Source organism: Phalacrocorax aristotelis, chromosome 1 (assembly GCF_949628215.1).
Source record: "Phalacrocorax aristotelis chromosome 1, bGulAri2.1, whole genome shotgun sequence".
NCBI lineage: Eukaryota > Metazoa > Chordata > Aves > Suliformes > Phalacrocoracidae > Phalacrocorax > Phalacrocorax aristotelis.
In genome coordinates this window covers 176598576-176624484 of record NC_134276.1, presented here as the reverse complement: position 1 = coordinate 176624484, position 25909 = coordinate 176598576, and the positions used below count along the sequence as shown (strand labels likewise).

Sequence of the window (25909 nt, the reverse complement as noted above, 5' to 3'; positions counted from 1 at the left end):
TTTTGTTCTAAGTAGAAAAAGTGTTTGATACCTCCCATAGACTTTCAGTTCATATGCGCAATACCCTTAAGAACTAAACACTAGTCAGGTGAGCCTATCTAAAGATTTTACAAGCTAATTCTGATCCCTACAGTGCATCACCTCCATGATTCCCATTGCGAAGCACGTGGACACCTAAGAATGCTCTCCAAGCCAATCGTAGGTTTTCACTCCTTTTGTTTACACACCAAGTATTCTGCTGTCTCCCATCTGAGAAGTTATCTTCAATTAAAAAACCTTCATTTTTTAAAGTTTTTTTTAACATTATGAACATACAGATTTTGGTGTCAATGCCAACTGGAGTTTTAACAGCATGGTTCTGTAGGCTTTAATCAGATTTCTCACTCCAGCTGCATGACGTACTCAGAACTGTTAAGTATTTTTGGTAGTTTTCCTCCTTACAAAAGCATGCCTTATTGCCACAGAGTTTTCTACTATTGAGCACACAGAAGAGTGGGCTCTTGCAGTTTCGTATTCTTGTTTTATTACCTTCTCCAAGAGTCAGTATCTTGGGAATTTAACAGCATAAAATACAAACCATATACATGCAGCCGTCAGAGAAGATCATGCAAACAATGCCCAAAGGGAGAGACTTACACCACCCATTAGACCAAGGGCTAATAGAAGGATCACTATGTTTGTACAACCATTAACAATTCACAGGGTAGCTTTTAGGAAAGATAAGCTGTTAAACTTTACTAAACTGAACTCTACCATCCAACTCAACAAATACACCTTCCAACACAGAAAACTCAAATACATACTATTCATTGTGAGTATTCTCAGTTAAATACAGAAACAGTTAAAAGATGAAGCTGTTTAACATATTCCCAAATTTGAAACAATTTCAACAAACACCTTGTATATAAAGGCATGAATTATTCTACTGATGTTTCCCCTCCACCCCCTTATTTTAAGTAAGTCAACTTACCAGGTCTCCACTTTCAGGAACTGTAGAAAAAAGGGAAGAAACAAGTGAGTAAAGTACATACTACATTTAAAATTAATGCAGATAAACTAGTGTTCACTTTACCTTCAGGAGGACTAAAGAAGTTGAAGAAAGAGTCATTGGAAACTGTTTTTGTCACTGTTCTAACTGTTCCACGACCCTTATGTTTCTGCTTCTTCTTAATGGTTTTCAAAGTAACATTCTTTCCTTTTTTCCAGTCTATTTGGCAACTGGAGAGGAAAGAAAAAGAAAAAGCCACCTGCAGCTTAATACCATTCCCCTTGTTACAGGTACCTACTGAGAATATCACCACTGCAAGGGATTCAGCGAATATGAAATATTAAGGTAGTATTTATTCAGTGCTATCTTTTCATGAGCTTACACTTTTGAGAACAAAAGTAACAGGTTCACTTTAGGGCTGAAGTGGTTTCATCCAAAAGTTTCTCCTTCGTTACTCAATCTCTGAAATACTCATTTTCATTTGCTACCAAGTTCCACCTAGGTTCCTATCAAAGAATGGTGTCACAATTTTTAGTGCTACCTATCCATTATGAGGTAATGTCATTCTCAGTCATGCTAGTAATACGCCAAGGTTTACCTCACCTATCACTGTAATCAATATGCCCTTAAAACAATGCATCAAGCAGGTGTGTAGTTTTTGGTTGGTTTTTAGTTTGTGGGTTTTTTGCATTTTGGGTTTGTGGTTTTGTTTTTTTTTTTTGCTTTAACTCTATCATGCTAAATCATGCCCAAAGGCTTGTCTGACACTGACACAGAATTCTGGGGACATGTCAATGAAGAATTCACATCAATAAGACCATCCACAATTGCAGAAGTTTGATTAGATTCCTTTGAAGACTCAAAGGGAGGAGGTGAGTTGTTTTGGGATAAGAGACAGCTGTCTTAGTTGAAAACACAAAACAAGGGCTAGGAATAAATCATTTTTACATAAGCTGAGTGTCACCTTACCGTGACTTCTACCAGGATTTATGCTTTTCAAAACCAGTTCAAACTGAGGAAGACAAAATAGTTTTAGCCTTAAGTGCTTGAGTAGCTTTGATAAGTCTTACAGGACATTTGCAGAAACGTGTTACATTAAGTGACTGAGAAATGAAGTGGTAAATAAAAGTCACTCTCAGTAACTGCAGATTAATATATGGGCAAAACCAACCCCAACTATGCAGTGATAGGCTCTAAATTAGTTATTATCACTCAGAAGATCAGTCAGAACATTAAAGAGACTTGAGCATGAAAGCAACTGAACAGCCTGTGATGCATAGAGCCCTGATGTACCCATAGGCTAATTATGTACAACTCAGGTTTCTCTCGTCCTTCTGTTCACGAGAACAGGGACGTGTACAGAATAAAGAGATTTAGTGTGAGGAATAACAGCTCATTTAGAACAAAAGACATCAGAGAAAGGAGTGTGACAGCTCTTTAAAATCATGAGGAACCTGGCGTTAATAGGAGATGACTGTTCTCCATTTCTCAAATAGATCAACTGGAAGACACTCAGAGGCAAGCATCCAACACTTATAAACAAACTGGACAACCGCAACATAGAAAGTAAAAGTGGAATAGACTTCCCAAAATGCTGTGTGTCAGAAATACAAAAAGATTAAAAGTGCTCAAACAAATTTTGAAAAAAGCTATCAAGGCCTACAAAAAGGTAACACCACCCACCTTCCAATTCAGTTTTAGTGATTGCAGAACAGTATTTCTAGATAAATACTGATTAGATTGTTTTTAAAGTATATGTATATAATAATATATATGCACTTATAAAATACATAATATAAAATATGTGGGTTTATATATTGTATTGGAATTACTGGAAAACACTAAAAACTCAAGTTGAACCCAGCTGCTTATAAGTTATTAGGTAGCAATCTCTTTTCCAGCATCTCCACAAGATGCTGGAAGTCTAAGCTGGATAATGCTAAGGAAGAAACCATTACATTGCCTTAGTGTTATTTATTAGCACTTACCCTGTACAACCCATGATTTCCGGTCCATCAAAGGAGAAGGGATCAGAATCATCTGGCTCTGACCTCATTCTGTATGTCTTTGTCAATATTTCATTTGTGAAGTAGTCATTTGGTTCAAAATGAAATTCTAATGTGAAACTCTTAAAAAGAATTGCAGAGTGACAACTTTAGCAGTGTAGCAACACATACCTTTAACTTCTAAATACCTAAAATCTAAAACCAAAAATACATAAGCAATGGAATATATACTCCAAAATTGAAATGGGCAGCAAATTCTAGAATAAGTTACATATCTTTACCAAGTTGTACAATAAGTCTTCTAATGTTTTGATTTACCACATGGATCTCGTGCTTGTTAATTAATGTACTGCTTGCGGTAATGACACAAGATCTCCCAATGTACAGCTTTCCTGGTCCTAATGTATAGAAAGAACTTCTGAATTTAAAATATTAACACTTAGCAAGCTATCTGATTTCAGACACGAAAACTGTATCAAATTATAACAATTATACAAAAAGTACCTGAAGGTATCAAAATTTAATGGTGAAACTTAATAATCAGATATTAAAGGCAAGTTATTAATTCATCAAAATTTGAAGCAAGATTAGTACTAGTCCTTGTGCTGTTTTTCAGAAGACAAGCAGCAGCTGCATATTTCTCATGATTGCCATAAGACAACTATCACAAACCACACTAATATACAAATAAGCCTTAAGATAACACAAAAGTAATCTTGTTTAATAGGTTAACTAACCATAGGCTGTCCAACTTCTGAAAACTTCACTTTAATATCTTTTAAGTGTTTCAGGATAGGTTCATCATGTTCCTGTAAAGAAAACACAGCTTGTTCAATTTTCATAGCATTAAACTGGACACAGATGTAAGACCCTGCAGAGATAAAGACATAATTAGAATGAGTTTTGCATATGACAACCTTGTTACTGAAACATCTTCATGAATATGACCAGTAGATGGCAACAGTGGCCGTACAGAGTTTCCACTGCAGTGCACAACCTAAATCCATGCTAATGCCAAGTTAGTTTTTAGCAATATCTAATACACATCTTATACACACACTCCTATAAACACAGAAGGTGTATGAGTAACCTTAAGTTCAATAATTGACAACACAGTAAGAAAGTATTTCAGACTGCTCTGTGCTTTCAGTTGATTAAAGTACCAGAGTCATAGAATCAGAATAGTTTAGGTTGGAAGGGTCTCTTAGAGGCCATCTAGTCCAACCCCGTGCTGTACTTGTCCATCCAAGTACTTGTTCCATTTTCACTCTAACAGACACATCAAGTAATGTACTGTTTCTGCTCCTTTCTTAAGAGACACTTGGATTAAGTACTAATGCAACTCCAAAAAAGCCTGAACCATCACCTACCTGAACCATATCACTGAGCAAGTCCACGTTCTTGAATACTGTCAGCCAAAATTCTGGGATTCCTTTAGGGTCTTCTTTTTCTTCATCCTTTTTTTCCTCTTCAAGCTTGGCTTTCTCTTTCATTTCCTCCTTGATAGAATAAAAATGTTAGGTTTTTTTTTAATCTTAAAAGAGTGCCCACAAGGTTCGTTAACAGTGTTGCATTGATACCTGTACAGATTAAATTTCATGTGCATGCTTTAAGCAATCATTATGAGTTATTACTATAAGCAAGCAATCACTATGCACCCAGTGTTTTTTTTAACTTTAGTTACTGCACTAAATCTTGTTTCATACTAAAGCCTGAGATATTGATGTGAATCAATTATGATACTCACTGAAATTTCTTCTTCGACATCTGCTTTCCATTCACATTCTTCCTCTGTAGGTTCATAAATTGCATTGATGATTTCACTTCGCTGGAAGATTAAACCAAGAGTATTTTCACATTTCCTAGTCATTGCAACCAGCCTAAAGTCACACAATTAGTAATACATTAACTGTTTATCAAAGCTGTTTCATCTGGCCATAGAAGACAACTCAGCAGTTACGAGTTTTTCAACACACTGAAATAAGCTCCGAAGTTCCAGAAAGGTTACCATATGATCTGACATCTGCTCGATTAACAAGATGAGGCCTGGTATATTGAAGTGAATTTAGTCACCATGGAACAGACTGAATCTTTCTGCCCCTTCTTTTAGTTGACATTCACATGGATGGTAAAATGGTGTCAACTGAATTGAATGGGCACATATGAGACAGAAATAATTCAGAACATGCAGAAGCTTTCAGTTCATATTCCCTTGTGTTTCAGCTGAAGTTTAAGTACAAATCAGATTAGCATTAAAATACCTTGTCAAATAAGGGCTGATAGAGAGCAGCATACTTTCTTTCCAGCTCATGAACTTCCTCATAGAACTTAGCTTCTATCTGTGCACACTGAACTTGAAGGTTCTTGAGAGCATTCACACGTCTTTTAACAACTTTAGGCAAGCTGAAAAATTCAGTGAAGAAACAGTTACTAACACTGCATGCTAAGCACATATTGACCCCTCCTTAACCAGCCCCCTTAATAACCAACTTGCATCAAAACAGATTTTACACTCTACTTTAAGCTTTAGAAAGCTGAACAAGTCAAAACTACAACCCACTGTACCATGCGGATTGAAACTGTTAGCACAGGCTTTTAAACTGAGGCTTAACCTGAATTAGAACCAGACCGTTCCAAACACCTGGGTCAATCACAAGACAAATTTGTGCAATAAAACTTCATTCTAAAAATGAGTTTTACATTATCAATAAGCAGCATAGTCAATTCATACAACTGAGGAGAATTATGAAAGGTCTAATCACTAACTGGCTTGTTTTTATGAAAAAGTTTGGAGGTGATTGAATTATTACTTCAATAACAAAGTCCACCTTCAAAGTTCACGTTTTTGTTTCACTCAGGAAAGCAGCTGGTACTACTGTGTTCTAACATCCTGTCACTCCCAAAATGAGCCAGAACTATTTTGCTAAATGAGCCACTGTATTATACCTGTGTAAAAGGAAAGCAATTAATGCCATCCTCTCTATAAATACTTGTCAGCTACAACTCTTTAATACTAGTTTCACTTTTGTAAAATAAGCTAACGCAGACTTACTGTTAGGACAAAGTCACCTGTACATCAAGGCAGCTGGTGAGATTTATGGGGTAGATTGCTGACAGCCTCCATTGCCAAACCCCAGCATAAAGCTACAGAAGATTACAGTTAGCTTCCCATATTTATTTTATTTAAGCAGTATGTATTTATTTAGAACACAGTAGTAAACAACAGCTTTTAATTGTTAGGACCAGCTTTAGGTTACAGGAGGTTAACTTTCAGTTAAATACTGAAAGTTTGTGTTAAAGCTATCTTACCTCTATCAGGTAGGACAAGCATCTTTTTCAACATCCTTGTTCACTTTAAAATGCAGAAGCCTTCTCCCTGATGACTTTATGCTCAACACGAATATACTATTTCTGGTTACTAATATGCAGACCACCAAGAAATCAAGACTTCCCTTAACCTTCCAGTTTGGGCAAAAGTGCATCTGCTACATGAACTACCAAAAACTTTAAATTTAGTTATGTATGTTCCTAAAGGGTTGATAACATTCTTGTTACTCTGACATTTTTCCAGAAGTTAGTCAAGTTAATCATTTGCTGTAATTTTATCTTCAAGTACAATATCAGAACTAACAGCAAATTAAGTAGCAAGTTCAGTCAGTTCAGGAAAAAAATGTTAAGGAGGAAAATTAATACAGCCACACAGGTAAGTCATACAGCAATCACTTAATGCCCCATGCCAATACTTAGATTAAGAGTAGTGGTCCTAGCAATTGCATATAAAAACACTATGAAATTTCTAAAAAGTAGTGCCATAGATGCAGCGTGTCCAACTCCAGTGTGTCAGGGTAAAGATTTTAACCCCTTTGTTAAAGAAGCTAGAATCTTTTGCATGTGTCAAAGCTACATTTTGTTCCAGTCCATGCCAACTAGTTCGTGTTTCATAATTTGTACATCCACTACCTTTATAAACTCTGTACTTCAAAAAGAAAAGGCAATTTCATGAAAGAGACAACTTTTACAAAGTAAATCCAAAACAGAGAAGCAAACCAAGAAGTGCGAGCTGAACTGAGCAAGCACATCAACAGCAAGTAAAACTGTTGCTCTGAATACAAGCCACTAGCAAATGTTATAATTACAGAAGAATACCGCCTCCTGTGAGCAGTTGAGGCAAATTCTACTCTACAAAAGTTTCATTAAAATTATTGTGGCCAGGCACAGGTGAAGAGGTAAGTTGCTGGATAGCTGCCAGGCAGTTAGCAGATTCTAAGCCTGAGCAAAGAGATGTTTTTCTGGGACCTGTTTGGTTTCCTACTAGCTTATGCATTTAGTTCCTTAACAGCCCACGTAACAGGCTGTTAGGATCCCAGATTCCTGTTGGCTTTTGTGTCATCTTAGTGTCTAGACTCTGCAGATAAATAAGCTCAAAATAATACTTGGGAAGACATGTAAGAGGCACCTGTAACATGGTTAAGTCAGCATGCACATGTTGAGAAAGTGCAGGCAAGTTACATACATTTTTCAGCTATTTTTGTACTGCAAGTTAGGTAAGCATTTGGTAACAATGGCAACATTGCAATTCTTTTGCGATAGAGAATGCACTACTGTACTTGGAATTGATGAAGAAATGATACAGTATCTTATAAAGCAGCTGACTAGAAGAATGCCATGTAAATCAATGTTACCACTTGTTCACTTCTTAGATCAAGGACCTGAAAGATTAGTAGAGGTTAATTGATATCTGTTGAAAAAGAGATTAAAAATATTGGGTATAGAAAACCTGTGGTGAACAGTATCTCGAAGAGAGAGAGCCTGCATACCCTTTGACTCCATGCTCTTTCCTGGGCCAGTATTTATTAAGGAAGGCTGTTAGTTAAAGGGGTTTTTCTTCCATGCTATCATCTATAACAGGAAAGTGGTATGAGTAGGAGTAGCAGCAGTAGCAACACCTGTTACTCAGTAGCTGCCCCAGTTCAAGTCAATAGCAAGGTAGGACCCTATCACAGCAAGAGACTTGTATGCTTTACAGTTCCTGTGGATGTGGTGAAGTGTTTGTACACAATCAGAAATTACATAAGAGAGACAGGAAATCCTATCTGTTAATGCAGATCACAAAGGAAATTTTAGCAAGAGGTTGTTGCAAGTTTTGGTACATAAGGAGACCAAATGAAGTACTGATATAACATTCCTAATTTTATTAGTTCCTGGTTATACTCTAAAAAAATCACTGTATTGGAGATACTAGGTCTCCAAGTATTTGTCCATACTTAAGATAACTGATGTTCCATGATTAAGGCAAAGCTACAGAAGACATTCCAAGTAGCAGGAAAGTATCTTTTAAAAGTGTGTACCATATTGTAACTGCAGGGGACAGGGTCAGCCAGTGTAAGTATTTTAGCATTCTTTTCTTCATAAAAGCCTAAATAAGAGCTCTAATTCTGAGACACACCACAGAGACTATATTAGTTTTCCTGTTATCTAGGCAGCACAGCTGTTTGACTATTAATCCTACAGACAACAGTATTCAGAAAGCAAAAGAACCATTTATATTACTCTGCTCGTACTGAACAAATACTCTACCTTTCTATATATCCTGTAGATGTTCCTACCAGACCATCCAGTCTTTCCTGAAGGGCTGCAAGAATCTGAGGATTTTGCATCATCTGCACAGTCAACTGCCGAGCTAAATTAAGAAAGAAAATTATGTAAGTGCCAAGTGCATCTTTTGGACTAATCTTGACAGTTACTTAAATACTACAAAAGAGCAGTAAGCTTACTACATATACACTTGTAAAAACAAACACAGGCAAAGAAGTATTTCAAACACCTCTCCGTTTTGGAAGCATGGATCAAATCCATCCTATTCTGAACATCGAAGCAGCACCTTGATTAAAATGGCCACTATTCAGCAAGCTCAGTTTTTTGTCAAAAGGGAAGGTTTTATATGATGCCCCTAAAAGCATCAGTTTTGCCTTGACTGCTTTTATTTTGAATTCTGTTCAAGCAATCACATGATGTGGCACTATCAGCAGTCCAAATCATTTTATTGCAGAGATTATTAGTTATTTCTGTTTTGGCTACTTGCTCTTCAGGTTCTATCTGTGCCCCCAGTCTTCAACTACAAAGCATGAGTAAGACTGTGCAGCGCAGACAAAACAAGTATTCTGATACATGTTCAGGTTTTTTTAGTTGAGGGGAAAAAAATGATTTATCGATTTTAAGAGTGGTAACACTAAGCATGATTTTGTTCTGTTCACAATTAAACAACTCCACAGCAAACTACTAAGCAACTGATCAAAAAGAGACAACACACACATATATGCACCTGATTTTTTCCACCCAAGGCTTCACACTTTAAAAGCTTTTAGCTGTTGTTAGTTTTGAGCAAATCTAGTCACATACACACAGTAATCCTTTCTTTTCCAATTATACATCCTTACAGGTGGCCAGTGCTGCCTGAACTGATACTAACCTTGACTAAAATAAGTTACTGAAGACAACTAATAAAAATCATACAACTGGAAAAAAAAAGTCCTTGCTTCAGAGTTTAAACAGTTGTGCAGCGTTACGTTTCACCATCTCCCATTCTTTTAAGCAGTAAAATCCATTTAATACATTAATTAGAAAGCAAGTAAGCAGCAACTTAGAAGCCCTTGTTTTCAACATTACCTTTGCTGTTAGCATCTTCACCAGTTTCTTCTTCTTCTACTTCTTCAACATCTTCCATATCCTGTTGATCAAGTTCAGACTGTTCTTTGCTATTAGGAGTATTCAATAACAGGATCAAGAAGTTAATTTTATGAAATAGTATAATAAGCTTAAAGAGCTCAAGTTACAGATCATTACAGATCATGTGGGTAGAAGTACACCGTTGCATCGGTTTTGATCTATGACAAACTAGAAGCCTTAATAGCCAAAGCCAAATTTGTCTTCATAGATTTGAGCTTCACATTCAACAATCTGAGAACAGTTTAAAGAACTAGCAGCTCTGCAGAATTTCGAAGATTCCTTTTTATAAAATTATTCCTTCAGCTCCTGTTCATACCAACAAGTCAAGGCCCCCCCCCCCTTTCTGCTCTACACATCCTCTTTGTAAGATATGCGGGCCTTGAGAAGCGAGGGTACATTCACCTAAACTACAGTTTGAATGCCACAAAATAGGAGCATTTGAAGTACAGAAAAAACTACATACAGTGAAAAAATAGTAGTGGGCAGTACTATTGGGTTTTCCCCTCCAGAACACTCCAACTAACATAGTAAGTTGACTGATGCCTTGCCCAGTCTCAGATTTACTTACAATTAAGATCTCAAAACCATCTGACATGAGCAACTCAAGTTTTTCTCCCACATGCTGTAAACCTCACATCTTGCCACAGTGCCAAGATCACTACCCAGACCCCATCTATTAAGTGTCTGGAGATCACAGCCATCTGAAGTACAGCATAGGACACAGTCTGAGCCTCAGTAATCTACAGATTTTACTTACTTGTCTATGTCTGCCATTCTGCTAGATTTCGAACTCTAGAGGAAAAAAAACCAAAAGTATAAGAACAGCAGCATTAAAAGGTCTACATGCAAGTGCTGTAATACTAAAGAGGAAAGAAACAAACCACGTCAGCTTTAAGGAACAGGAAAAATACATATTATAGTCTGTAGAGTGGCACATTTCCCATGCACTTTTTGAACTCTAAAGCATAGAGAAATACTGAAAAACTTTGTTCTGGTTTAGCACCAATAGATCTACTCACATAAATTTACTCAATTAAATTTTCGACTGGAGCATCTCCCTTATGAGGAAAGGCTGAGAGACCTGGGTCTGTTGAGCCAGGAGAAGAGAAGACTGAGGGGGAATCTCATCAATATGTATAAATATCTAAAGGGTGGGTGTCAGGACGATGGGACTGGACTCTTTTCAATAGTGCCCAGTGACAGGACAAGGGGCAACGGGCACAAGGTGGAACACAGGAAGTTTCACCTCAATATGAGGAAAAACCTTCCTGTGAGGGTGACTGAAGAGTGGAACAGGCTGCCCAGGGAAGTTGCAGAGTCTCCTTCCCTGGAGACATTCAAAATCCACCTGGACGCAGTCCTGTGCCCCCTGCTCTGGGTGTGCCTGCTCAAGCAGCGGGGTTGGACACGATGGTCTCCAGAGGTCCCTTCCAACCCCTACCATTCTGTCATTATGTGAAATTTAAGTACCAGCAAAATGCCATTTTGCTTTTTGTATCATAGGACTGTACTAATATAGCAGATTGAAAATTAGTCCTGTCTTAAGTATAGAATTGAAATATAACCTGAGAAAAACTGAAGCAAAAAGGGTACTGAACCCTTTTAGTAACTGTTTACTCTTTTCCAGCATGTAATTGCAGATAGAGGATACTTACAGCTAAGTCAGTTTCTTTTAATATTAAAGCCACATTTTTGTGGGTTTACTTTTAATCCCAGCTTTACAAAACAGATCCAAGTAGTTCCTCAGAATATCCAGATAATTGCAACTTAAAAAAAAGTTTTATGCCAGGCGCCAAGCTATTTAAACACGACTAACTTCCATGACCTGAATTATCAAAATTTTCTGCAGTATCACAGTATCATAATAAACACGTTTCTAGTTATTGTGTGTGAACATTATATGTTGAGAATGTTGCAAATCTTGCATACGGTGAAGCACCTATGTTCTCAAATGTATTACAAGATGAATAATATTTTCTACCAGCAAAACAGTACTTGTGAGCCTTGTCTCCAAAGAGATATTCCAGGTAGCTTGAAGTCAGAGACAGTGCTACACACAAGAAAACACCATTCCATTACTGCTGTCTTAGGTCCAAGGGTTCAGGAGACACCAAGTACCAAGAATAATCCACTGGTCCAGGGAGTCTGGAAACCACTGCTTTAGAGTCCCCATTTTAGCTGCTGTCCAGTAAGCTAAAAACAGTCAAATTTCTTTCTGGCAGTTCAACACCTCATAATGCATTCTAATGAGAATTTTAGTCAAAGTGTTGGAGGTGTGTGTACCAGGGAAAAAAAAAGAAATGAGAAAATTGCATTTGATCTGTCCGAAGTATGTAACACATGAGCACAATCCCAGTAAGATCAGGACATTAACAGTCAATATGAAGAGACACGTTAGAACCTAAACTTCAGAATTCAACACCTACATTCTATGCAGATATAATCAAAATATATTTTTCTCTGGTGTCATAACTACTTCCCAATAATTACATGGGAAGGAAGTATTTGATGTTTTCATTTAGGACCACAACTTTACAGTGACAATAAAGTATTTAGGAGACTGCACATAAAAAGGTTCAATTCCCTAGTATGCAGAAAAATTAGAGAACGAACTACTTATTGATTTCAGAAAAAATAATTCAGTATTTGCTATCAAATAGAATAGCAGCACTACCATAAACTAAAGGACATCTAACAACTCAGTAAGAAATCGCAGGGTTCCAGTAACATTTTTGACTAATTTTAAGTTTCTCAAAATTCAGATCACATATGCCTGTCACGTGACTTCAGGTTTACGCATGGATGCAAGCTGCCTATATAACAATTCTAAAGAGTCTCCTTTGGATATCATTCTCTAAGGACAGCATGGACTGAAGGCCTAAAGAAACTGAAAACATACAATTACAACTCATTTAGATGTCTCCGTATTTCTGAAGCAACATAACAATTAGCATTATTTCTGATTTGTAAACTATTTTATCCATGCTAAATAATTTTTCTTTACACATTTTCTCTTAATTTGTTCTTCATGCAGGACCTTTTCACAGAGACCGGTAGTATCACTGTGCAAAACACCACCAGATGCACAGTCCACCTGCCCTTCCCACATTTTTATGCAAATGTGACACTGTTCACATTCACAAACTATTATTGCTCCTTGTAGACACCAACATTTCCTCTCTCCACTCTCCCCATCAAATACAGCTTCATTTTCCATAAAACCAGAGGCAGTTCTTTTAACAAAGGTATAACCAGTGACAACACAACCCCTGTGGTCTCACTAAGCCAGTGGGCTAGGTGAAACAGCAGCTGAAATACCTTAAATATAGGTTTGCTGAAAGAGACCGACTTCTAGAATTCACTTAAACTTTTTTTTCTAAATGAGGACAGGAGATTGCCTATGACCAAGTCATGCCTGAAAAATAAGAAGTATCCATCCCAGCTCCAACAGTGGCCATCAGAAGATGCCTAGGGGGAAAAAAAAGGCAATGACATGGGAAGAATTCCCCCAGAAACTCTTCTAGCTTTCACTCACGTTCAGAAATATGCTGGCTCAGGAAGTGCAGGTATTTGACAACATCATAATAAATTTTGGCCTCAAACTAGTCCTCATCTTCCCTGAAACCACGCAGGGAAGCTGATGTTATCACTCAAGTATCAAAGTGCTAAAATCCTGTTTCTGAATTGCAACATTCAGCTCAGAGTTCGTAACTAAGATTTTTCTACACTGCACAACAGTGTGGCAGAAGTTGTTTCACCAGCAGTCTGTGTTCTTGAGTTCCTCAGCGGGCCCTTGTTTTCACCATTCTGAACAAGTACCTGTCATCAGCAACCTTCATCCTTTCCCTGCTCATTCCTCTATCCAAGATCACTTGTGCCCATGCTGAAGGCATTCATCTCCTTACAGAACCCCATGGAAGTCCAGCATCTGCCCCTCTCTCTCCTCATTGCAAGAGACAGTTACTCACCCCCTGCCTCCTGGCTTTTAAAAAAATCCATGCAAGCACTGTATGTTTTCCCAACTATGTCCTAGTTTACTCATACTTTGAATAATATTCTTCAAAGATTTTTTGGAAATTAAAATAGACCATATCAAACAGCTGTCAACTTCAGAGCCTACCTCCAGTGTGTTCCTATCTACCTCACCCCATTTTTCCTATTCTCCTTGCATCAGTCTTTTTCCTGTCTCATCCTTTAATCTTTCCTCTGCTTTTTACACAACTCGATATCAGAACATTTGCAGTTGGAAGAGTTGTTCTTCAAACTGAGGAGATACTACTGTTTGTCATGACACTGTCATCTGCCAGCTCTAGACAACAGTTCTTGCATGAGGAGGCTACAAGGCACTGTGCCAACAGAACTACATTGACAGACATTTAGACTAATCTGTGCAACCCACTAGCATGGATATATAGTGGCATCATTTAGTTCATTGCCCTTTACAACCATAAGCTTTTCTGCAAAGTTTCTAACTAGTTTTTTTACCAGTTCTTACCAGTTCTGCAAAGTTTTTTACCAGTTTCCACTGATAAAAAAAACTGTAGACGCAGACGAGCATTGAGAAAATGCCTTCCTTAAGAGCAAACAACCTCCACTGGTTTTGCACAACACCTAATAACAAGGTCCTAGCCCAGTATCAAGAGCTTCAGGTACAGTATGTACCACAATCAGCAATACTAGAATACATCACTGCAGTATTTATTTTGCAGTATCTCCCCAAAACTACATCTTTGGATATAGTACTCATATGACAGCCTTCCACAACAAAGATATAGCCGTCCTTTCTGGTTTGTTTCACAGGTGAATTTAGGATTGTGAACAGCAGCCACACCTTGTCACGTGAGCAGCAAGAAGCATTCGCTGTTATCACTCCTTGAAGTAATCCTCGGGAGACAAGTGTTCACCAGTTGTTAGTGCAGGATTATAACAAACTTGGCTACAGATGCTCTGTTGCTTCAAGCCTCAGTGTCTGGGTGATTGCTTTGGGCTGAGAGACTACTTATAATCTAGGCCTCCTGACTGCAAGAAAAGGCTTATGAGTACCAAGAAAAGGTAGCCGCCGCCTCTGTTCAAAAGCCAGCAGGCAAATAACCTCTTTATTTGTAAAATATGTGATTTCCCCCGTTACTTAAACAGCTACAGCCAGTAGCAGTGCATTATGTTTACATAGAGCAAAATTAGAGGTGCCCAGAGGCTTCACTTGCAATGTTTTGCTGCTCACTAAAAATATGCAGAGGAAAAGAAAGTTATCTTATCTTTGCAAGGCTTTAAATGCAAAGGAAGTTCATACTACAAAAAGGAAGCAAAAGCACAGAAAAGCAAGCTCTGGTGCAAGCTTTCTAAAGACTAAAGTTTAAAACCTCTTTCACACAGGTAGCCTAAGCTCAATCACAAGCCCACCTGCCATCACAAGAAATGTGTTCTTTTTCAAAACAGGAATGTTAGGAGACTGTTAATCCAGCACAAGCTTAGCCACCATTTTGTATGCATCTTGCATTATTACTAAAAATTAGCAGAACTCCCTTAAAAACTTAAATCTTGCCAAAAAGGTATAAAAATTTGCTATTTTCGTGTTGTTTAATGGACACTTCACCTCTTTAATCTGTCACAGTTCTTAAGAAATGTAGTTCAACACATGCAGGAACTAATAATGATACTGCCATGTGTTCATCCTCAAGGTACCCATTAGTAAGTTTTAATTTTCTTTTCCAAGTAATTTTGCTCAAGTGAAGACAAACACAAACCGTAAGTATTCAGCCCTTCCCAGTCTTTTTTTCCCAGCCTGCCCTTATCCACACAGAAACCAGCCTGAGTCTGCACAGCAGCACCAGCCACGTTACAGCTAGGACATAAACCCTCTGGTGAGAAGCCTTTCCTTTTGAAGGTCAGCCTTAAGTGTCCCAAGTAAGCATGCCAGTATTAGATTACCCTGACATCCGCTCAGCCTCAGGAAGACAGGTCACAGGGAGGTGAATTAGGAGTCAGCTGAAGCAGCAAGACCTTCCTGAGACAGTCCCTCCAGCAAAACAGCAGCTTTTTTTGCACAAGCCCTAAGGCTGGCAGGCCACCAGCAGATCTCAGCTGTTCAGCATTTCTGTGGATACTGTACCCATTCCCTCCCTTTCAGGAAACATGGCTTCCCCTTCTCTACAGGAATTGCTCACACAATTAGCCTGCAACAGCAAGTGGAAGAAATTTCTCAAGTAGTTCAAGGGACACAAATAGGCTTTTTGAAGCTACTGAACCCAAGCTACACCCAAGCCTTGTTTACTCTCATTTTTAAGAGAAATCTACCTTTTTGCCCAAACTAATTTCCTCAGTAGTCAGTAATGCAGAGCACGGCAAATAAGTCAGCCTGTCCATAGAACAGCGTATCAGCCTCTTTCTGTCTCTGGCAAGCCTTGGGCAACTGAAAGCAATACAGTAACAGAAAATATCTAAAACAAATGAGCCCTATGTGGATTAAGAAACTGCAACATAAGATAAACTAAGAGGACTAAGTCATATGTCAGTGAAGAAAAGAGTGGTCCAGCTAGAATACAGCTAGTCATATAAAAAAAAAATCAGGATTAAGTCCTGTAAACTGCTATTTGCAACGCATGCAGAAAGCAAAGGTGCCAGACAAATGACATCATACCAGCTAAGTTCAACTCTCCCTACAGACTGGAAAACTCAAGAGGATTATATTCACTGAAAGTTACTTCAAATTTATGACCTTGCCTTGCATTCCAAAAGGGCAACTTGTAACATTTTTCTTTACATAATCAGCATCAAAAAGAAGAAACAAAATTTAAAGTAGTAGCGTAGAGATCCATCATGAGATGCTGTTTGACTGTAAATGTTCAAAATAATTGTTTCAGGTAGTTTTCTTAAACCACTAAGAGGTTTGTAACTTTAAAGAGTTGAAATGTTCGTGCAAGTGCAGTTTCACTCACATCAGCATCAGAACTGGATGAAATGTTTAAAAAGCACACAGTACATGACGCAGAGTTAGACACTTAAAGTTTTTTGGTACTAAGACTTAAAAAACATATCAATCATTTCACGACTATTAGTAGAAGCTATGGCACCAACCACCAGGTAGGAAAATTGTTACATGAGAAAAGATCACACAGTTCAGTAGTAACTAGGAAAGAGCATTTAGCTCCTCTTCAGAAAGAAGCAATTGAGTAACAGATTTTTAAAATGCCATTTCTAAAGGGAATCAAGCAGAAGACCAAGTGCTCCCTTTTTACTTGTGTGATCAAATTCATGAAACATCTATTACCATTAGCACGGAAATTGGTCATGAAACAAGGGGATACTGCACCTATCATTACCATGGCAGATAAGCAACATATTACAAACAGATTCTATCCTTCATATTATGGAAAAACATGCCTTCTTAGGAAAGCTGAAGGTCAACGAAAAAAATCTAAATTACACAAGCCAGGTAATCCTATGCTAGAACATCAAGATGTCACATCTATTTGATGCAAGACATTATCAGAGCTGAACTCTCCAGAGAAGCACTTTTATTAGTGCCTCAAAGTTTTCTGTTAACAAAAGATTTGACTGTTAACGTAGGAGAGCAAAAAAATGACAAAACTAATTTAGATTTTAAAATCTAGAGTAGATAATTATGATTGCCTAAATACAGGCACAGAAAACAAGAGTATGAGATAATAAACAACACAGGACTAATGTAACAGCTATCAAGGTCTGATAAAGAGACTAAGGAGCTAACGGTCAATGGAAGTGAGGAATCCAGGTTCCTTGATACGGTAACACAAGGTGCCACTGACCCTTGAAGTAACCTGTTTTGTTCCAATTTATTGTGCAAGCACCAACTCATCCACTACATCCAAAAGACATCCAGTCACCAGCAGAAATGCTAACTGGCATGGCAATATATAGGAATCTTTAGCAGAAGCTTGAGTAATGGCTTCTGGACCAAGCAGAGAAGGATAAGAAATTCAGATGAGTTGCAGTGCTTCACAAAACATACTCAACTTTTAGCTATGTGCAAGTGCAAAACTGACCAAGATGGGACGCACATCAGCACCACAAGGGAGATATGCCCCCTTCATAAAGGGAACACCAAGTTTCCCTGCTGAACGATCTTCCAGTCAGCTAAAATGAATATAACTGGCAAATGCCACTGCAAAAGCTTAACGTGCTTCTTCCTTAGCTATGCATTACCCTCTTCTTTCCTCAGCAACATCTGAAAATCTGTAAAGTTATAATAAAAGGGCTAGGTATTTCTCTGTACAGGGCTAGACCTGCAGTTGCACGAGCAACAGCAGGGTCAAGAGATGGAGGCCACTACAGGGAAGTACCTTTTATAAGAACTCATGAATAATGAGTTAGGTTAGGCAAATTTGAAGTTACTGTGAAACTGTACACTACAGCATCTTACCTTGTGATAACATGGCAAAATTCAGAATCTGGCTGTAGAGAGTAAAACACTAAATCATGATAATGCTGACCCAAGTAACACAACACAGTTAATTAAAACTGTCTGCTCTCTCCCCTTCAAGTGGTATTTTTTGCTTTTCCTAAAAACTCCTGCGATAAAGGCACCAACTCAGCCATTTGCCAATGCAACTATTCCACTCGTGCTTGCAGACCTCTGCACAACACGTTACGGCATGACATCACAGACTTCCCACATTTCAACTTTAAAGTGCTCTGCAACTTGCATGAGAATGCCAGTGACATGATGGGAAAAACTCAAATTCTTCAAAACAAAACAGTGATCATTTCATATAACTCAGTTACTAGTAACTGCAGGGCTTGCTTTCATTCATGTGGAAACACTTTTTAGAGCCTTCCCCTTAACTAATTTTTAAATCAGAAAATGAAGGTTCATTTAACAAATACTGAAATCCTCTATTTTTGTAGCATTTTGATTGAATTTCAGGTACTGCTTGTTCACTCCTGCAGCAAAAAAGAGTCTCCATTAGGAGAAGGAAGTGGACTACAGAATTACAATTTAAAATCAAGACTGAATTATATCTGCATATGTGTCTCTACTACTGATCTGAGCTCCCTGATCATGCTCTAAAAACCAGAGTAATTAACACACAATGTGGCCTTTGTTCTGGATGCCAAGATTCTGTAGCCGAAAACCTACTGATTTCTATTTAGAACAATCTTTCATTATTAGAAAAGTAATCCAGAAGTTTAAATTCAAATCTGACAAACCTAAATAAGGATTTTTTCTTTAAACAAACTAATCAGTATAGTTTGTTGCAGTTTCTCCTTTCCATCACTGATAATGAGAAAAGAGCAGCCATCCTGTAAGGCTGAAATCAAAATCGTCATATATAAAAAGATATGTAAAACTTCCCAAGAGAGTATTCCTCCATACAGTTCATGTTGGTACAAGCATTCAGTTTGTTAAAAAGCATCAAAGTAACACAAAAATTGTGTTTTAACAAAGTACTTCAGGTAGCAGGGTGCATTTTAACAGTTTCAAAGATCAACTCGTACTGCCACATCAACGGAAGGAGAGTGTCAGTTGACTACCGAGATTGCCACACAATCAAACACAACCATATTGGCAGTTACACTGCTATCTGCAAGACTCACATGCTGCAGCATTAAAGTTCTAATCCAATTTGACTTAAAAAAACATCTAAACATCCTTATCTGAAAAGGTAAAAAAAACCACCACTGAAAAACATGTACAAGTTTCAAAAGTGTTGTTTTTGCTGGAACTTCTGATGAATGCAATATCTGAAATTCATTTACTCCCCAAGAAGCCACTGAACTTCCTAAAATATATTTAGCAACTTTTTCACTAGCTTCAGTTCAATATTTTTCTCATGGAAACAAAGCCCATTACTGAACTGCAAACCTTAAAAACATCCAGTTTTTGACTAACAAGCTAGCATTTGCTAAAAAAAGAACGCAACAATAATCTAACTTTGACATGTTTTTGGAGGCTGTTAGTGGTAAGATGTTAACAACTGCTAGTGAGACCCAACAGTAGTATATACATGGTTATGGTTTCAGTAAGTCACTTTCAAATGAATACAGGTGCAGAGTTTAAAAAGCATTTGTAAACATATAAATCTGTGGAGAAGAACTTGCACCAAGGAACCTAAGCCTTATTTACAAAGCGATCTTCCTGAACATTTTCTTGTGAATTTCACTCAATCACACTTTTGGCACCAGTAAACATGCCTGATACCTCTATAACAACAAAGAGGGTGATAAAAGAATCAAGATGTCATATCATGAAGATCCCACCAGTTCAAAAACAGTGAGTGTGTTTCTGATGATGCTGCCTTGCACACACAAGGAACAGAATGAAGAACTTACACCAGCTCCTACTTAACTATCCAAAGTCAAGATGGGTGAAGTTTCCAAAACTGGAGTATCACAGAATTAAGAACTGCTTGAAAGGGTGATCCAAATAAGGCAAAATAAATAGCACTAAAATCTAAAGTAACATATACTAAAAGCAGCAATTCAAGCTAATTTAGAATTCACAACATCAAAAAATTTCTGTGCAAAGAGGTATAATGGCAGGCAGCCCACTGAAGACTTCTACTCAACATGCAGAAGTAGTTAAGGTCTGAAAGGTCTGAAACGAATGCATGATGACTAAAACACACAATGCAAAATAAGATCATTTTACACTTCAGTGATGCATCCTTAATAAAAATACTGTATTCACTGCTGAACATTGTGAAAGAGGAAATAGATCAGTTCAGGACCTACCAACATGAATACCTGAGGAAAGGAGCAGTTTAAGTCTGAGACAAGAGCATTTGAGAGGTGTACAATGAGAACCAACACAAAAATACCAAAGTTAAAAGGAAGTTCAAAAATAACCAATTTAAAATTGGTTTGGATGTAGACAATTAATGGTTTTATTTCACATCCCCTCCTGTGCCCCACACCCCCCCACCATTAACCTTTCAAATGTTTAAGCCAGGTTTTTAACTAGAGCCAGAACTAAAAGGAAACCTTCCCTCAATGGCCAGTCATCCCTCAAGAAATGTGAATGAACTGCCTCTCCTTTTAAACATCCCATATTAAACACCCAGAGAAAGCAATTGACTGAATTAATCTTACTGCAGATGGTCAGAAAAGACAACAAGCATTTATGATTCTAACTTGGGTCTTGGAAGCCTGGGGGCTTGCACCACTCAGGTACCCACTTAGTCCAAACCCTTAACCAGAATTTTCAACACTTAAATTATAATAATTCTAATATATCCTAGGTTTTGAGTGAGGGTTGCTTTGTTGTTGGGTTTGGTTATGGTTTGGGGGGTGGTGGTGGTATTTTTCTTTTTTTAAATAAATGCCAAATAAGCAGCTGAACACCACATGGATACAGGTACATCCAGAAACTGAAGTTATATCTAAAAAGTTGCTTTCACATTTTGATCATAAAAAGTTACTAAGGATGAAGTAGTAGTATTTTGTTCTAAAGTCTACAAAGATCAGGTGATGTGCAAGTCCCTGCTCATCACCACAAGTTAAGCTTTAAACTGAGGCATCACCATTGTACATTATTTCTGTGCAGATGTACATTTAAGCACACATTCAGCCCCCAAATGCACCCTCTATTTGCCTATACTAAAATTTAAACATCCTTCCATTTAGCAAAGATCTCCAGTCTAACCTTTGACAGTAGTTAAGATGCAGGTTATGTTCTGGTAATACATAAATTCATTAAAAAGATTAATCTCTAGGGAGAACATAAATTACTTCACATCTTTATTTATATTTTAAAACTAAATATAAAGTATCAAAAGTAAATTAGCAAAGTCTCCTTTTCTTTCAGGAAAGCAACTGAAGTTTTAGTCCACGACATATGTAGTCTTCCTGAAAACTTAAGGTAAAAGTTACCACTAAATACACGAGGCCATGTCTGTAATTAAGATTCTTCCCTTTGCTTTATCTTTGTTGAGTGTAGGAAGTCCTCAAAAACCTCATGCATTGTTTCTAAATCGCTTAATTTTTCAGAGATCATCAAATGAATCCCTAAGCAACTCCTGTGATGCCTTCCAGGCACGTCTGGTTTTCTAGACAAATACATTATGACACCAGACCCACTCTCCAGATTAACAAAGTTAGGTGATGAGGAACTGCACTAACCTCTGAGCTGAGTGAGGATCAGCTAGATTGAATTAACTTTAATTATAATCACTTTTGAGCTCAAAGTAATTTACAAATGAAAACTGACTTATAAGCATTAAATCCATCATCACAACCGTTTCTCAGATTAAACACCAGTTGTACAACACTGTTCTGCTATGTTATTTACTAGATGGCTTCCTAATGAGAAGTTAGATGGAATGCAGTCACCCTGACCAGAAGCTAACTCAGGAGACTCCTCAGCTCTAGTAAAATACAACTGACATTAAGAAGTCTGGTCTCTCTCTGCAAAGTACTATCTCCTGTATAAATGCCTACTAGTACCACACAAATACGAAAGCACTAGCAGTCCATGGGAAAACCCAGAGCTGAAGTTCCACTGCAGGTATTTACAAATGAAAAAAAAAACCCACAGGCATTTAAAGAACACCTACACCTCCATTTTCTCCAAACTGTCCAATTCCTGAAGTTTCCAAAGAAACAAGAATGGGACCTTTAGTCTGAGATACAGAGTGTTTCTAGCTATGTCACAAGAAGCTGAAGATGAATCGGTTTACAACCATATTAACAAAAAGGTATAGATACCATAGATATGGTTATTACACCCACTGGTCTACTGGTACCGAAACGGCTTTTGCCAAAGGATTTGATCAAGAATTCAAAACAGAAGATGCTTGTCTTATTTCCCCTGAGATTTTTCACTACTGAAATTCACATCTTCAAGGTGTTTTATTCCCCGAAGGATTATAATCTCTGCCACAATGAGTTAAGTTCTCCATGTTACAATTACTTTAACCTTTAGGAGCTAAGTGAATAAACATATTTATACCAATGTGACTGATGGTACAGTAAGCCAAAGTTTTCTTGAAGATCTTTAGTTCTCTAAAGAACACAGTCTCAGCCTGGAAGACTCAGGTCTCACTCAGGGTTGTGAAAACCCTGTTAAAAAGCTCCCTAACACATACCCACAATGCCTTGCTTTCATCTTCACTTGTACACACATGTTCATTGCCAGTTATGCAAGAAGCTAAGAAGAAAACCAGACCACCCGTTTCCAGAGTGCACAGTAAGCAGATGACCATACCAAGTCCCCTGCCTCCTCCCAGAAACAGTTTTTAAGTGATGTAGGGGCTAGATGAAGCACAAGGATGGCAAGAGCACTACTGCACTGTACGCACAGCCCGCTACAGCAGGTCCAGTGCTTCTGACAGTTCCTGTAACACTGGGCTGGCTGCAGAGATGCAGCACAGTACTTCTGTGCACTTCCAGCAGTCCCAACACTCGCTTCCTGGTCCTGTGAATGTCAGAGAAGGTCCAGGGGCTCTGAAAAACACCAGATGTACCACTTGTACACAAGACACTCATTCTACAATCCTCTGTCCTCAGAAACCAGAACACACTATATGCAAGACCTGTCACAAAATATAGAAAAAGTGGAGGGAGATTGCTAATATATACCACTCTGACAGGAGTAAGGGGGCCACACAAACAGAAGTTCAGGTATCAATGGCCTATTCTAAGCACTTATACCAAGGTTTCAGGTACCTGAAGCCCGAGTGGCCTAAGCCACTTAGTCAAAGTGTTGGAGGTGTGGCACATTTTCCAGAGGCATCCAAGTCACTCAAGTTTCAGTGTATGTAGATTTCAAATTCTATTTTGCCCTAAGAATTAAGATAACTTCTGCGTTTACAAGAGACTGGAAGCCATTCAGCTTGCTTCAATCCAAGTACAGCACTTTTCTCATTCTCTAAAGAGTGTACCAATGCAAAATGGGCACAACAGGAAGGCTATGAGCATTTTTGTCCGAAACTACCTTCAGCTGTACACAGCCTTAGGCCTTACCTCTTAAGTTTTATTTCATGGTTGCAATGAAAATAATCAGGTACTGTCTCCCATCTGATTAACATTACATCCACGAGCAGATATTAAAATCCCAGTGGAGGGGGGGAGCAAAGTGTTTGTCATACCTTGCACTCCCAGTGCCTGCTTCCCTTACCTTCCTCAAAGGAGTTAAACTTGGAATGCAAGTGTATCACCACACGGCCTCAAACACAAATGGACATGCACAAAACTGCAACATGCTTGGAGATAAACCGTGGAAGATGCTGCTTTATTATTGTTGTACTACAGTCACTTGAAGAAAGGTTTGTGTTTTCTTCTGCAAGCAAATGGGGAAGGTTTGGTATTAAAACCTCACAACTACTGGCAGTGTAAGTCCCCTAATATCCAATATGGAGCGGACAGAATACATTTTGTATGCAGATAAATATGTATGAATGCTAAACACAAGCCAACACTTCCAACTGTAGTTGCTAGATCTTTCAGGTAGTTTCTTAGTCTTCCTCGGTGACAGACCTCAGGCACCCCGTGTCCGCTACTGCGGACAACGGACACATCTGCCGTCAGGAGGAAAGCAAAGGCCTGGTTCTGGGCGACACCAGCGAGCAGGCACCCGGAGAAGCGACATGTTGAACTCCAGCAAACTGGAAAACGCTCTTTCCTGAGGCAGGAAGCACGGGCCGCCCGTCCCCCCGGCTGAGTCTCTGGGTCCCCCTGCCAGCAGCGAGCAGCACAGCACGCCCCGGCCGCGGCTCCCCGCACGGGAGGGAGGACAAGGCGCGGGAGGCAGCACAAGGCCACGGTGCCGTGCCTCCCCCCCCCCCCCCCGCCATGTGCGCATCCGCTGCCCGCCCGCCCCGCCGCCGGCCCTGTCTGCCCAGCACCCAGCCCCCAGCCCCCTCCCGCCGGGGCACACACATACAGACAGACACCCGCACCCCGCCGCTCCTCCCCGCGACGCTTTCCGGCCCCGCCGCCCCCACCCCCAGCCCGCCCCACCAGCCCCGCTCCGTCCCCACGTGTTGCTGGGCGGACCCGCCTCCCCCCAGCGCCGGCCCGAGCAGCGCAGCGCGGCCCGGCCTAGCGCGGCCCGGCCCCTCCGCGGGGCGCTGCGGCCAGACGGGCCGGGCCGGGGCGTGCGTATGTGGGAAGCGGGCAGTGCTCCCCGCCGAGGGCCCGGGCGAGCCGCCCCGCCAGGTAGCGGCTGCGGGCACCGCCGGCCCCCCGCGCCCCGGCGCCCCGATAGGCCCGGCCGCCACCCGCGCCCCCCCACCCCCTCGGCGCGGGAGCGGTGGCCCAGCGCCCCCCGCCCGCTCACCCACCACCACCCCGCATCCCCGGGGGAGGCGGCGCGGGGAAGGGGGGGCGCGGGGCCCCGCCCGGTACCTGCGCGGGCCGGGACCGGCGGTGACTCAGGAGCGAGGAGGAGGCGCCGCGCGGCTGGCGGTAAAAAAGACCCGAGCTCCCGCCGCTCGCGCTCATATAGAATTAACGTCACGACGTAACCCCCCCTCCTTCCCCCTCCCCCGCGCGCCCCACGTCTCCTGGCAACGCACGCGCGCTCTCGCTTGCACCGCCCGCCTCGGGCGCGCGCCGGCCGTTGGCCGCGGCCGTTGGCGCCTGCCCGGCGCGCGCCCTTCACGCCGCCACGCCGGGCGTGTCACCCCCCCCCCAGGACGTGTGTCCCCTCACGTACCCCGGGCCGATTGCCTGTCCCCGCCGCGGGCCCCAGGGGAGAGGCGTCGCCGGTGCCCCACGCCCGGGCGTCACCCTGCCCGCAAACCCACCGGGCGCCCGGCCCGGCCTGGGCTGAGCTGTGGCGGCCGGGGGACGACGGCATGGCGCGGGAAGCACTTCCCCCCACGCCGGGAGGGTGGGCCTGCCCCGGAGTCCGGGCGTAACGCTACCCCGACGCCTTCAGTGCTGCTTTACACCCGAAACGGTGGGTTTCGGAAGGCACCAGCGCAAAAACAGCTGCAGTCTGTCAAGTAGGTACAGGCTTACTCAAACAGGCAAACGCTGTTCACAAAGGCTACAGGTACTGCAAAACTACAGTCGGCACCAGCTTACCTTAAAAGACCAGGCCAAAAACCGTGGTCGTTCAAATGCTGTTTCATCAGTTTCGATCGTTCCTGCCTTGGCCAAGACGGAGAGCCAGAGGCCACAGCAGCTTCAACCCTCCCATTTCAACCTGCAGTACGTGCCTGCCAGAGACCAAAGGAGCCTGGTTTCCTACAAATGTCTCTCATGCCTG

At 40.4% G+C, this 25909-nt stretch overlaps 1 protein-coding gene across 5 annotated transcripts in view; it reads right to left on the bottom strand.

Annotated features, from left to right (window-relative positions):
- NAP1L1 (nucleosome assembly protein 1 like 1) overlaps positions 1-25482 on the bottom strand; it is a 31580-nt gene extending 6098 nt beyond the window's left edge. Inside the window, exons 1-11 of one of the 5 annotated variants that reach the window (XM_075080773.1) lie at positions 25352-25482; positions 10478-10512; positions 9661-9749; positions 8572-8674; positions 5256-5397; positions 4742-4822; positions 4365-4493; positions 3732-3803; positions 2977-3116; positions 1073-1218; positions 971-990 (exon numbers count right to left, since the gene is read on the bottom strand). In XM_075080773.1, coding sequence (XP_074936874.1) covers positions 971-990; positions 1073-1218; positions 2977-3116; positions 3732-3803; positions 4365-4493; positions 4742-4822; positions 5256-5397; positions 8572-8674; positions 9661-9749; positions 10478-10494 — 939 coding nt within the window. In that variant the 5' untranslated portion in view covers positions 10495-10512; positions 25352-25482. Of the gene's footprint in view, positions 1-970; positions 991-1072; positions 1219-2976; positions 3117-3731; positions 3804-4364; positions 4494-4741; positions 4823-5255; positions 5398-8571; positions 8675-9660; positions 9750-10477; positions 10513-23812; positions 23975-25041; positions 25304-25351 lie in introns of those variants that run through there. The other 4 variants (XM_075080774.1, XM_075080775.1, XM_075080776.1 and 1 more) reach the window with 4 other exon arrangements.
- Positions 25483-25909: the final 427 nt, after the last annotated feature.